This window comes from Stegastes partitus, unplaced genomic scaffold (assembly GCF_000690725.1).
Source record: "Stegastes partitus isolate 25-593 unplaced genomic scaffold, Stegastes_partitus-1.0.2 Scaffold629, whole genome shotgun sequence".
Lineage (NCBI taxonomy): Eukaryota > Metazoa > Chordata > Actinopteri > Pomacentridae > Stegastes > Stegastes partitus.
Genome location: NW_007578360.1, coordinates 352739 through 365957, shown reverse-complemented (window position 1 = coordinate 365957; position 13219 = coordinate 352739). Strand labels below are relative to the sequence as shown.

At 40.7% G+C, this 13219-nt stretch overlaps 1 protein-coding gene across 2 annotated transcripts in view; it reads right to left on the bottom strand.

Annotated features, from left to right (window-relative positions):
- Window positions 1-13219, bottom strand: part of vta1 (vesicle (multivesicular body) trafficking 1) — a 64090-nt gene that overhangs the window by 1744 nt on the left and 49127 nt on the right. For both annotated transcript variants that reach the window (XM_008289664.1, XM_008289665.1), the window contains exon 6: window positions 3733-3984. In XM_008289664.1, the coding sequence (XP_008287886.1) occupies window positions 3733-3984 (252 nt within the window). The remainder of the gene's footprint in view (window positions 1-3732; window positions 3985-13219) is intronic.

Sequence of the window (13219 nt, the reverse complement as noted above, 5' to 3'; positions counted from 1 at the left end):
TCCTGTTATTTTTGTACCTAAACCCGTTCAAACTTTAATAACAAAGGCGTGTCCAATCACTGCACTACTGTTTAACTGAAATGACTTGTTGTTGTTGTGCACTCAATCTATTTTTTTCCTGAACATCTTGCATCTCTTGTGAATGTACAGAAATGCCAATACTTATTGGAAACTGTCATGAAATTAATATTTAATGATTCATTTCTTATTGTCAGCACAACTAGTTTTGTTTGTTTGTTTCTGTCTCTGAAATCTGAGCAGCAGGAAAGGGAATACTACGATTTTCCACTAATTAAAAGCCGCCAAGAATCTGTAAACATATCAATCATAAATAAGCTGCTTCACTTCTGAATCGCTTCCAGTGGACACAAAAAACAAACTCGTATATTATATCACTGTGACAACTCATTTCTCATTTTAAAAAACAAACAACAACGACAAAAATCTGAAAAATATAAAAACGTAGGTTCAGTAAATTTGGTTCTGTGTTTGATTTTCAGCTTTTTTTTGTTATAATAATGGAAAATGAACAGAAAAATCGCCAGACTGCCACACAAAAAGGTTCAACTTCCACTTATCTTTATATTTCATCAGACTTTTTACACATTAGATATGAGTCAAAGTACCACAATCAACCAATCTTTCTACATTTAATAAGTAGTGACTTTATTTCCCAAGAAAGCGGAGCTACAGAAACTTTAAATCCAGCTTCACATGTGAACCTACAGCTCGTCTCTCTTTCCCACACGCTGAAGCCAGCGGTGCATCACGCAGCTCTTGAGTGATAAGTAACAGCCTTACGCTATCAGCAACACTCACAGGGCGTGAACACACACCTCGTCTGTCAGCAGCACTTTGGGCGACTGGACGAGCACCAAGGTCAACCTCTGTCTCTTATTCTCCTGAATCACTTCTTCCTTACAGCAGGCACATTTGGTTAAATGCCAGCGAGACAATATCCAACAAATTGTGTGTGTGTGGGAAAGTGTGTTTGCACTTTCTGTGCCAGCTCTTTGTCCAGAAGCTTGTGTAATCTATAATCACCCCGAAGACTTGAGGTTTGCTTGCGAATGTGTGTGTGTAGCGCACAAACGCACCACATTATGCATTGTGCTGTGTCCCCAAACACGGGAACCAAAACAAAACCCCCTCACACCCATGTACACAAACTCACAACAGCACCGTTAAAATGGTGTTACGTAACCTTTTGTCTTTACACAGTTTGCAGCAATTCAGTCTTGTTGCACAGGCGCACTTAAAAAAAGAAAAAAAAAAATCCCTCAGTATCTTCATGTTAACCTCCCGATAAATAACTCCAGCGATGTAAAGTCTGATTAGACACTACGGCCCTCACTGTGGACCACTTTACGCATCTTTATGCTCTCTTGGAGGACGTCGGCAAACATTTGCACAAGTGCATCGTAAATACGTGCACACACATTTGCTGAAGAGTGTGTGGGGGAGTCTCAAAGGGAGGACTGAATGCAGAGCCAGTAAATCGTGAGGCCGTCACGTACTCAGCGCTATCAAGGGAAATTAACGAGAAAGACGGATTACAAGACAGATGATAAGAGGGGCTGGATGTAAAAAATGGCAGCTTGTGTACTTAGGTTTGGGCACTTAATAATCAGAAGACAATGGGAGGCTGGAAACACTGTTCCAGGCAGGCTGGCACCCTCACTATTATATTTATCTAATATCACTTATCTCGCTCTTTTTTTGTTTTTTGTTTTTTCTGGGGAGGCTTCACATAAATTCCAGTAAATGCATCACAGCTGGACTCCGACCTACTTGGCTCCCTTCACTGAAAAACGCCCGAAGTCCATCCACTCAGACCGATCTGTAACATCTGAACAGCCTAATCTGAATACTGACAACTGGTGTGAATCACTGATTTTTGAAGCTCAGATGCAGTCAAAAACGGAGAACTCGTTTGTTTCCTACAAAGTGTTGAGGAGCACATTTTGGTTGACGGGGACACTGTAAGTACATCCATGACTAAACTATCAGCCTAAGGTTCAGGGTGGAGCCTTTCTGAGCAGCTCTCTCAGTGGTACTTTGGGCTCTTACATTTAACGAGTGCAGTATTTACTCTAGAGATCCATCTTAGTTTAACGTGTTAACATTTGCTATTTAAATAAGACAGAAAGTAGAGCTGAGGCTGATGGGAATGACAGCGGTACCCAAAGTATCCACTTATAAAGACGTGAAGTGACACAGAGTCCAGTACGGTTTCCCAGTCTGAGACTTTACTACGTCGGCTGAGGCTCTTTTCTGTGCCGTTTGAAAAGATCTGAGTCCAGAACAGCTATTGACTTGTCTTTCTACCACCTTCCTTGCGGTACATACATCAGTGCACCACACATTCATCTGCACCTAAATCAGTGGTTCTCAAACTGGGGGTCAGGACGCCCATGGGGGTCCCAAGATAATTTCAGGGGGTCGCCAGATCATTGTAAAAACAATACAAATAAATAAATAAAGCCGACATTTATCAAATAAATGTGTATTAGGACTGTCAAAATTAAAAATGTTTACTACTTCCCACTCCTTTGAATTTGTTAATTTTATGATTTGATTATGAGATTTTTATTATTGTTTTTTGCTCTTTTTTAAAGCTCCTTTTAAAATTATTTCTTTTGTTTTTATATTTTTTTTCCCTTTCATTTGTTCGAAATAAATTCAAATCATTCATTCATTCAAAAGACATTAATCTGTGCATGAATAACAAATTTATCACTCATGACATATTGAGAATTCAAGCTGGGGGGTCACAAACACAAACCTATGCTATCTTGGGGGTTTTGGCTCAAAAAGTTTGAGAACCACTGACCTAAATCAACAAGTCTGTCAAGTGATGACATGGCTGATTTGGCCATTTGTAGGTACTGCACCTTAATGACTGACCCTCTACCTGCACCTGTAATAAAAACAAGTTCTCTCTTGTCTAAAAGATATCATGAGTGCTGTGTTTACATCAGAGACGTAGCTCTGATACACATTAGTCTGACAATCCTTTGATGGCTTGCTAGGAGGTGGTAGTTATTCAGTAACTAGTCTAATTTCACTGAGCCTCCAGAAGCTGACTGGTACATTTACTGGTACAGTTTATCATCTTACATTCAAAGGTACAGTAGTTCGGTTTTTATTTATCTATTTATGTTTTTTAGAAATACCTTTTCCAGGACAACATGTCATCTTCAGATGTGAACTAACTCGCTAACTTACTGCTACCTTCTAAATCATCTCGACCTCGTAAATTCCCCTTTAATGGAGGTCTGGACTCTACCCATGATGGTACCACCAGGGAGCCACTCTGGCTATGACGTCCCCCGTGGCATCAGACTTAACAAACAGATGGAGAAATTCATGTTTTGACTTGGTGATGATGAAGATGGAAAGTGAAAGTGATTTTTATTCATCCTCTGGGGAACCCGAATGTGTATAAGAGATTCAGTGTCTGTGATTCCAACAGCTGTTGAGATGTTCTACCCTGAACCAAAAGATTCAACCTGCAAGATGCCACAGGAAATGATGCTGACATATTTACCTATTGAAGAGTCAGGGCACTGCCACACTCGTTTAGTCACTCATACACCATACAGGCACCATGTATTGTTGTATTAACTTTCAAGGCAATTTAGCCGACTGACCAACATTGCAACTCATTCCTCTGGGTGTTGATGTGTGGTAGCATTGTGCAGACACAAACGGCAGGCCTCTGCATCCTACCTGTCGGTGGTGGCAGCTCAGCTGGAGTGTTGGCCGGTGCGTGGGCCCCTGGTGGGATGTGGATGTTGTTGTAGTTTGTGGTTGGAGGACCCGATGGACCTGGACCCGGACTGGGAGTGAAGCCAATTCCCGGGGCAGGACCTGGACCCAAACCCTGGTCCTGGTCTTCAAAGGACTGTGAAGAAGGATCACCCCTGAAGGAAGCTCCGTGGGAGATGCCAGCGCCCGAGAAACCTGCGGCTCCAAACTCATCTATCAGAGATAATGAGAGAGAAAAGACAAGAACTGTGTTGAGAGTCGATCTGGACATTTTTTTACCAACTGGGAAAGACGTATAAAGCAAGAGCCAATTTTCAGGCAGTTCAAAACGTTAGACAGCTCATTAAATGTTCTGTGGAATACTCAGGAGGACTATTTCTTTAGTAGAGTCACTTCTAAATCTCAGATTTTTTAACAAATTAAAGAGGTCTGGTGCTGTGTTCCCTGGCAGCTGCAGAAACAACTGAGCCAATAAAAGCCTTGTAGATGGGATTAACGCTGACTGATTTCACGTCTTTACAGTTCTCCCTAATCATTCACTGCCTAGTAAAATATCCATCCCACAGAAGTCTACAGGGAAGCAGCATCGGTGTTCGCTACGACCAGTTAACTTGTGATCTCTGTATATCTGCTTACAACAACCTGAACAGCTGCGTCTAGTCCATCCAACCGTTGTCTGGCGATCTCTCTGTCACTACTGTTCATGTATGTAGCTCAGCAGTAAGCCTGCTGCACAACTAGAAGTGTAAGTGCTCTATCCAAAGAAAAATAAAAACATTACAGTCTTTGCAACTCACATCTCTCAGATACACACACAATAATGGCACTTTTCTCCTTATAATTCATTGCCAGTTCCTTGTGTGTTCATCCAGCGGCTTAGCCTTCACTTAGACAGAGGTATTGGTACTTAGAAATAAATGAGGTGCTAAGCTATAGAAATGAAGTTTCTCTGCTCCAGAGGCATTCAAAGGTTAGTGGAGGATGGAGAAACTTCAACGCCTCGGCCGCACTTGGTTTCAATCACACCCCAAAAAATAGTTTCTTCACCAAAAGCACATCAGGTGACGGGACATTTAAAATGAGTCTGGGGTAAAATGATTAAAATTCATAGTATTATGATTAAACTGTACTGCCAGGAAGTGTGCAAATCTCATTCATAGATATTAAATCAGAATTGGTTTTAGATGAGAAATGGGGCTTGAAGCAGGCGCTTTCTCAGCGTTTTAAACCAGCTGCAGGACTAATGACGGCCTGTTTCTTATTGTTATGCTTCTGCATTTGTAACAAGCACGACTGCGTTCTAGACATAAGAACATCTTTGTGACTTGATTACACTGACATCGTCTTAGTTTCTGCTGCTCAACTAAATACACAACATGTGTTACCATTCATTAAAGGCTCTGAGAGACAGGTACTTCTACAATATGAGACACTGGCTTTGCTAAAAAACTATTTAAATTTGAACCATCAGATCAGATTTATTCGATATAACTAAGTAGTGAGCGTGAAGGTAAATTGACTCCAAAGCCAAACATGTTTGATGTTGATGTGTCAGTCTGCATTTACAGGAACATCGCAAGTGGCACAGAACCAGAGGTGGGAAGTAAAGAAGAACAAATACTTTGTTACTGTACTTCAGTACATTCTGCAGGTATCTACTTGAGTATTCATTTTTCTGATGACTTTTTATTTCTACTTCCTACATTTGAACACAAATATCTGGACTTTCTGCTCCTTACAATCTCAAAACTGGCTCCTTTCTTGTTTCAACCTCCGCGGATGACGACATGACGTCAAAGACGTAACAACAAACGTCTTTATCTTTGCCAGCAGTGAAGCTCAGCACAGCCCTGCCTGCCTCAGCTGCCTGCCAGAGGCTTTCTAGCACTGCAGGACTGATGTTCAGACCCAAAAGGGCCCGTCTTCATCCAGAGAACTCTGAGAACCAGCTTCTGCTGAGGCTCAATAAAAGATCTTAGTCGTCTTGAAGAGACGAGTGTTTCCATGTTGATCATAATGTTTAATGTTCATCATGTTGCTGAAACTGTCCAGTGATGTGTTTCTCTGTAGCAGCTCTGTGCAGCTTCTTAAAGGATGAAAACAATCCTATTTTGTATGCTTCAAACTTTTTTCATTTTGCAGAGTTATCAAAAGAGGAATCGTGTATCATCAAAGCTAAAAATACATTTTTACTTTTTTACTGAAGTGAATTTCTGAACCTGTACTTTTTTACTTTTACTTGAGTAAAGGAGTTGAATCAGTTCTTCTACTTTTACCAGAGTCTGTTTTTACACAAGTGTCTCTACTTCAGTAAAGAATGTGAGGACTTTTACCATCTCTGCACAGAACTGTAAATCTATACTCTATCAGGAATAGGTTTTTATATACTACGCACCAGAGTTCTCAAAAATCAATATCTAGTGGCTGATGTTGGTGTTTTGGGTCCCTTTTGTCATATAAAATTTGCAATATATTTCCAGTATTTGCAGCAGATTTCTTGATGCTGCATTTCACAATAAACCTGTACCCATACAAACACTCACGTGGAGAGGTAAGTTTTGGTCGGGGACGAGAATAAATGAAAATTCAGTTACATATACGCCAACAGAGAGAAGAAAAACAAAGTCAAAACATCTACAAAATAGAGCAACAGTTCAAAACAAAGGACAGAGAGACACTTGTGAGAAATCTTTTAAGAGGCTGTGGACTGTGGTGTTTTCATCTCCTCAACTTGAGCCTCACGCTGGAGACTTTGCTTCTCTCAGCAACCACACCTAACATAAAGAAAACATTTCTTGACAGCCAAAGATGTTTTGACAGATTAAAAATGTTGGACTGGCCCTATTTGCAGACACAGGCTGTATTTGACACCATGTTAAACCCCTGCCTCTGTCATTACTGCATTACAGGCAGGAAGGTAGACGGGCATTAAGCAGAGATCTGACACTTTAGCTGGAATATTTTGTCTTTCATTAAGTTGTTAAACTTTGTTTATCCAGTCAAAGCTAAGTGAGTATTCACGCTCTTTTTTGGCTTTCGCTGCTAAGTAGACACATCTGTGCGCAGCCACTATGAATACTTTCTTCAGTGCTGAAATGTTGTTTGTAAGACAATATGTGGACATTAGCAAGTGAGATATTGAAGATTATATTACAATAAGCTAATGTGCTTCATTTAAAATGTCTGGTGGAGACAAAGTGAGGATGAAACAATAAAGACTCCATTTGTATTTGCACTGGATATTACAAGGTGCAAAAATATTGACTTACCAAGACTTTGTTTGTCTGGATTTAGACAAGAGCTGCAACGTATGTGTGTTCAAGATAACACTTTCATGGTTCGGTACTCAAGAGCTTTGAGTTCTTGTATGCATGCAGATCAGAGCTTTGTCTAATTTACAGCGTGCAGCCATAACTGAGAAATTAAGGTCAAGGAATTATGGCCAATGAGGCATTTTGTGTTGTTATTTCTGTGACTCCAAAACCGAGGGAGGCGTATACTGAATCAGAAATTGTGCGGAACATCGCATGCCTAATTAAGACTGAGGTTAAGTGCCGTGGGCGACACACACTGAATGAACGGTCCCATAACAAACGACGTCTATCTATTAGTGGTGCTATAACAGCGGAGCAAGAGGAAGGTAAGCAGAAAGGAAGACCGTATCATTTAAGCAGAATTTTCATAACTTTTAATAGATTCTGCTCTTTTGAAATTCAGTTTTAGGATTTCTTTATTTTCAAATCAAATCCAGTTTATTGTCATTTTGCTGTACGTACACAGTAGTACAGGCAAGATGAGAGGGTGTTTCTTCAGGATCCAATAACTTAAAGCAATTTAAATAAAGAAGTGTTGACATATCTAGATCAGCAGTTCAGCATTCTGACAGCTTGTGGAATGAAGCGTGTTTTATGGAAAAACTAAGGTGAGCAGTAAATTATACTCAAAATCCTTCATTGTAAACACCTACACATTTTACAGAACCACTTCCTGATTCAATTTATATTTATTATAGTTTTGCTCATGAAATTTCCCAATGAGGGATTTTTTTTCACTTTGACCTCCAAATACTGCAGTTATCAAAGAACCCTGCACCGTCTGAGGCAAGACACGAAGAAGAAACCTGAAGAATATTCTCTGGTCAGATTAAACCAAGATGAATTGGTTCAGCTTAGATGCGGTGCAGAATGTTTAGCTTGAACCACGGCCTCGACAGTGAAGCTCAACGATGGACATGTGACAATACAGTGCTGCATGAGTGCAAAAGGTGCTGGAGAGATGACATTTATAGATGGCGCTGTAAAAGCATGCAGATATACCAAAGCTGACAAGATGTCTCCCAGTTTGGCAGAAGAGGATAATCATGATTCAAAAACCACACAAGAGTTTCTAAAAGAGAAAAAAGTGAAAACTTTCACCAAATATGTGATCTGACTTGAATCCAGCAGAATATGTAAAGGCAGTTTAGCTTTAATTTGACTTTAATTTAGTTTGAATTTTCATTATAGATTCAGCAGCTTTAAAAGTTTCAATGTCGGTTCAACTGTTGTCGTGTTGGGGAGCATTTTTCTTCGCTTAAGCAGATAAGAGATTTCCTACAATAGTTATGTAACACTTGTTTAGATGAAATGTTCTTTTCCACCACTTTGTTCTGTAGCCTCAGCCAACTTAAAACGGGCACAGCATCATTTCTTAGCGAAGACACACTTTTATTTTCACCCTGAACATTAATAAAAAAGGTCAAACATGAAAGATGGAACTTACAAAGTTTTCTCACAAAGCCTCAGTTTGCAAAGTCATATCGGATCACATTAGTGAGGGGCGGTAAAGGAGCTTTATTTCTTCTTCTTTTTATTACAACTTAATTAGTGATAATGATCTCGCTGTGAACGGCAATAGATCTTGAAAGGCAATTTTTTTTACCACATGACTATCAACTTTCAAAGGAAGGGCTGAGCCATGAATGAAATGTAGTGTGAAGGTTGAAGAGAAGAGTGGCAGCTAATCTCTGGCTGCTGTTTGCCAGCATGAGCTTTGACCAACATCCAATTAGTGGGGATGGCTGGGCAAAGTTCAGATTTGGGAAGACTCTAAAGGAAAACGCAAACACGCGTTTGTATGCATAGACATGGAAAAACAAATGCACTGACAACATACAGGAACTGGTGCATGAATACAAACGATCCCAAACCTCTTGACAGTTTCATAAATCATTTTGTCTAATGTGTTTATGTGCGCGTGTGAATTTGTGTGTATCAACAGAAGCTTGAGAGAAAACACAACTCAACAAAAGAAAATGGAACTCTTGGTCCCAAAGTTCTCTCTCACTTTTTCTCTTTTGGTTTCTTCGGTCACTGTGAATGACACGAAATTACATTTAATCACCGGCAACACAGAATAATAAGTGCCCGCCGTCTCCCTGCCACCTCATTTACACCGGACTGTGGCGTAGATCTGTAAGAGAAAAACAACAAAAAAAACTAATCTGAGACAGGCAGTTTAATTGAAACCACAGTGGGGAAACTACCGGCAGCCAACTTATGAATGCTGGTTGTAAATTCTGGTTGGCATGTTGGTACTCAAATCACTCTGGAAGTCCAAAACAATATTCTTAAGAAAAAAAAAAAAGGTCTAATTTGGCTTGTGTAATAGCAGAAGTGGCTGCTGAGTCCTGGAAGTAAACAGACACTGTGGCCAGATTGAGCTAAGAAAGTCAGCTTCCTGCCTTCCTCGAGAATCCTTGTTTACTGCAGCGGGCGGGGTGATTCACAGTACAACTGTTCTGCTGCTGGACACTGTGCAGCTCTCCTGGTACAATTAGCGGCTGAGTGTCTTGCCAAAGGGCACTTTTAACAACAGTTTCTGAGCTCGGCATAGTTCTGCTCTTTCAGTCCATCACACAGTCTTACTCCTGTCAGGAGCTCTCCAGCTGCCATCTGGAGAATGAGCTCTGCTGCTAGTTTGGACTATTCTGTTTGCATTAGTATCTATTTCATTTTATTGTATTTATGTCATTCATTCATTACTATTTTTTTCTGTCCTTGTGCTCCCACCACGCCTACATTTCCACTCTGGTAGTTTTTCGTCGCACCGTGCAGCTCTACATTCAGACCTTCTTACCAAACCGACATGTTGTGGTTGTTATCGCTAACCACTATATGTGAATGGAACAAAAACAATCACAACACATCACATGGTGTCTTCTACTTTACTGAATCCATTCACAGATGCCAAGAACCCAATTTTGAGCTGCAACCAACCAACAAAGGTGGAGGACAGAAATGTATTTGGTCCATAGCTTGTTTTTGTTCAAGACAACGTTCTCTGTGAGTAACGCTGCAGCAGAGAGGCCAAGACATCCCCCCTTCACAGTTTACCAGTGACCTTAGTCAGGAAATTAGACTTTAATTTTGCAATTCATATACAGTAGAATGAGCGCAAAATGCTTTCAACATTTAAACTTTTTGTTCTGCTTCCGTTCAGACTGTCATTAAAACCAGTTTGCTTGGGACATGTGACTCTGCTGGGCCTCATTTCATGGATTCTTTATTCTCTTTGTATACAGAAGACATACAATGTTTCCCAAAAAACATATTAATGACCATAAAAGTTCTTAAAACCAGCATCTAAATGAAATGCTTTGTGTTCGTGGTAACGGTATGGCTCGACTTAGTACAGAAAGACTTTGAATCTACCAGAAAGTGGAACAAATCAGTTATTTAACTCCCTAAAACAGAAAACCAGAAGGTCTGTGATTTACCTGGACGTTCAGTAGAAGGTGAAATGGAAGGATCTCTATATTTACTTCGTCTCTCCTTTGCCAAAAATCCTTCAGTGCAGAACACATCTAATAAATACTGAGTTGTACTTATTCCTCATTCTGTGTTTGATGTTAGTCAGTAGCATCCTGTGTCCCTCATTCAACACATAATGATCTGTGTGGTGTTCTCTACCTCGAGAAAACCTGATGCTGTTGCACATTTAGTGCAAATGACAGAGATTTACAAGCTCTTTGCAAACTGTACCATCTACTTTAGTCAGTCTGCCCGTCCAACACCAGATTAGCAAGCAGTCGGTCAGCCAGAAATGATCAACATACTTGACAATGACTCAGTTCAAATCTGTCTATTATTAACAACACATGTGCCAAAAGACTCCCTCGTTTATATTCTCTCCATCAGCCACAACAATAAAACCACTAACAGTCAATTTAAATGGCATTGATTATCTTGTAACAGCGGCACCTATCAAAGGATGGTATACATTCAGCAGCAAAATCCTACTTGACCAAAAAGTTGTCAAACATAAAGATCTAAGTAACTCAAACTGTGGTGGTTCAGTGACTGGGTCAGAGCTTCTCTAGATCTTGGGGGGAGTGTTCCAGGTATGCAGTGGTTGGTACATAGCGAAAGTTGACCAGAGATGGACAACCAGTGAACACGGTACAGGGTCGTAGGCACCAAGGGGTCATTGATAGTAAATATTGCTCAGGAATGGTTTGATGAACATGTCTGTGAAGATTCTCAGTCATCCAGGTCATGATTATTCTCGTAGTTTAATCGTAGCAACTGGACTTGCTTGAGTTCCTTGAAGACGTTTCACCCCCAACTGAAACCAAAACTCAAGTGTTTATGGCTCCTTTAGGATATAAGTGACTGGAACTCCCAGCTAGTCAGTCAGAACTGATGAAGCCTCTTGGATGAGAGGTGAAACATCTTCAAGGAACTCAAGCAAGTCCAGTTGCTACTTTTAAAGTACGAGAATAGTTTGATGAACATGACAAAGAGTTCAAGGTGTTGACTTGGCCTTCAAATTCCAGAGATCTCAGATGACGTCATCAGAGGTCTTGTTCGGTCCATGACTCAGTGGGTCAGAACTGTTTTGGTATGAGGCAGGTGGTTTAAATGTTATGTCTGATGAGTAAATATTCTCCGTCCGTGATGTTGGCAAAATTCCACAACCCTCTCAATATGTTTTCCTCCAACAACTGGGTCACAGAACACATCTTTTATATTTTTACAACTCAGCATTGGAAATCTTTTCTCTTTCTGGCCCCCCTACCACCCTCCACCCCTTCATTTCCTCCTTCCATTCCTTTCCTCTTGCTAAACACGTCCCCCTCCCAGCCAATGGAAAGTCAGACCAGAGCTGCAGGGAGACAATGCTCTTTCTGTAAGGACCACTGGTATATTAGTGTGCTGGTGGGCGTGCATGGTGGTGCGGTGTCTGTGTGGGAGTGACGGTGTGTCAGCCACAGTCATACCACTCTCCAGAGGTTAATTAACCTACTTACATATCTACGCTCATACTGGTTTATATCTTCGCAGTGTCTCGGGACAGCAGCCACCACCCTGACGGAGGCCCGTCCAACAAAACTGCTCGGCTCTGACAGAAAAATGTCAAGATGTACTTTTGACCTGTGAGGAGCCACAAGACTCAGACTCACAGTTCTTCAGCATATAGAAAACGCTAGAAGCAGAACGGGCGGGATGGCCTAATTGTTGGACAAGAATCTATTGTTGCACCTTGTTCTCGCAGCATGTGGGTGTCCACACAGAGCGCTGAGATCACCCAAACCATAAAGTCTGCGTGTCAAATAAAAATAATAGTAAAAGTCCATAAATATTCTCTCCTTGTCCGTGTGTGAAAGCAGCGATAGCCAATACAAGCATCAAGAAGAAAGACAGGGAGTACGTCGGGGGACTGAGGGGGGAAAAAAAGGAGTAGTCCGGTTCTGTCTTACACTGCACTGGCTTTGGTTAAACTAGAAACAACAATTAAGTAATTGAAATAAGAACAGATTATTTGGCCTGGTTTAGTGAGGGCAGCATTTTAATTCAGTATTTGGGATGATTGGTTTAGTAACACAAGAATGTGACAGTATCGGGCTGCAACATTTCCTCTTATCGTTAGCAAATCTGCCTTTTATTATAGTCCATGAGCTCTGAACAACGCTACAGACAGTTATTTCATCATTTGTGAATGCAAAACCTTTAAAAAGTGCACTCTTTTTTAATGTACTATTTTTATAAAACAACTTTTACTGCTACTCTATACATACAGGTGTTAGGTTTATTACTTTTAATTATTAGCTCTTGTAATTATTTTCTGGAACAAGAATTTCATTTAAGATGAACAAGGTTCTATCTTGCACAGCAAAATAATAATAATAAAAAAAGACTAAGTCAGGAGGTCATAAGATGGGAATAGTGGAGTAGTTTCTTTTACGAGCTAGAAAATTAAACACTGGTTTGTTCAGATTTAAGATGCACGAATGGATTCTTCATAAGGAGACGCTACAAGCCGCCTGTCCGTCCATCATCATGGGAAACGTGAGGTTTCTCCCTAATGTGATGGAAGAGCTAACAGCTAACAGCGCTGACCCGGCTGCAGTGGGAGTATCAGGAGTGCAGCCTCATGTTCACGGAGTCATGGCTGAACGAACTCCCTC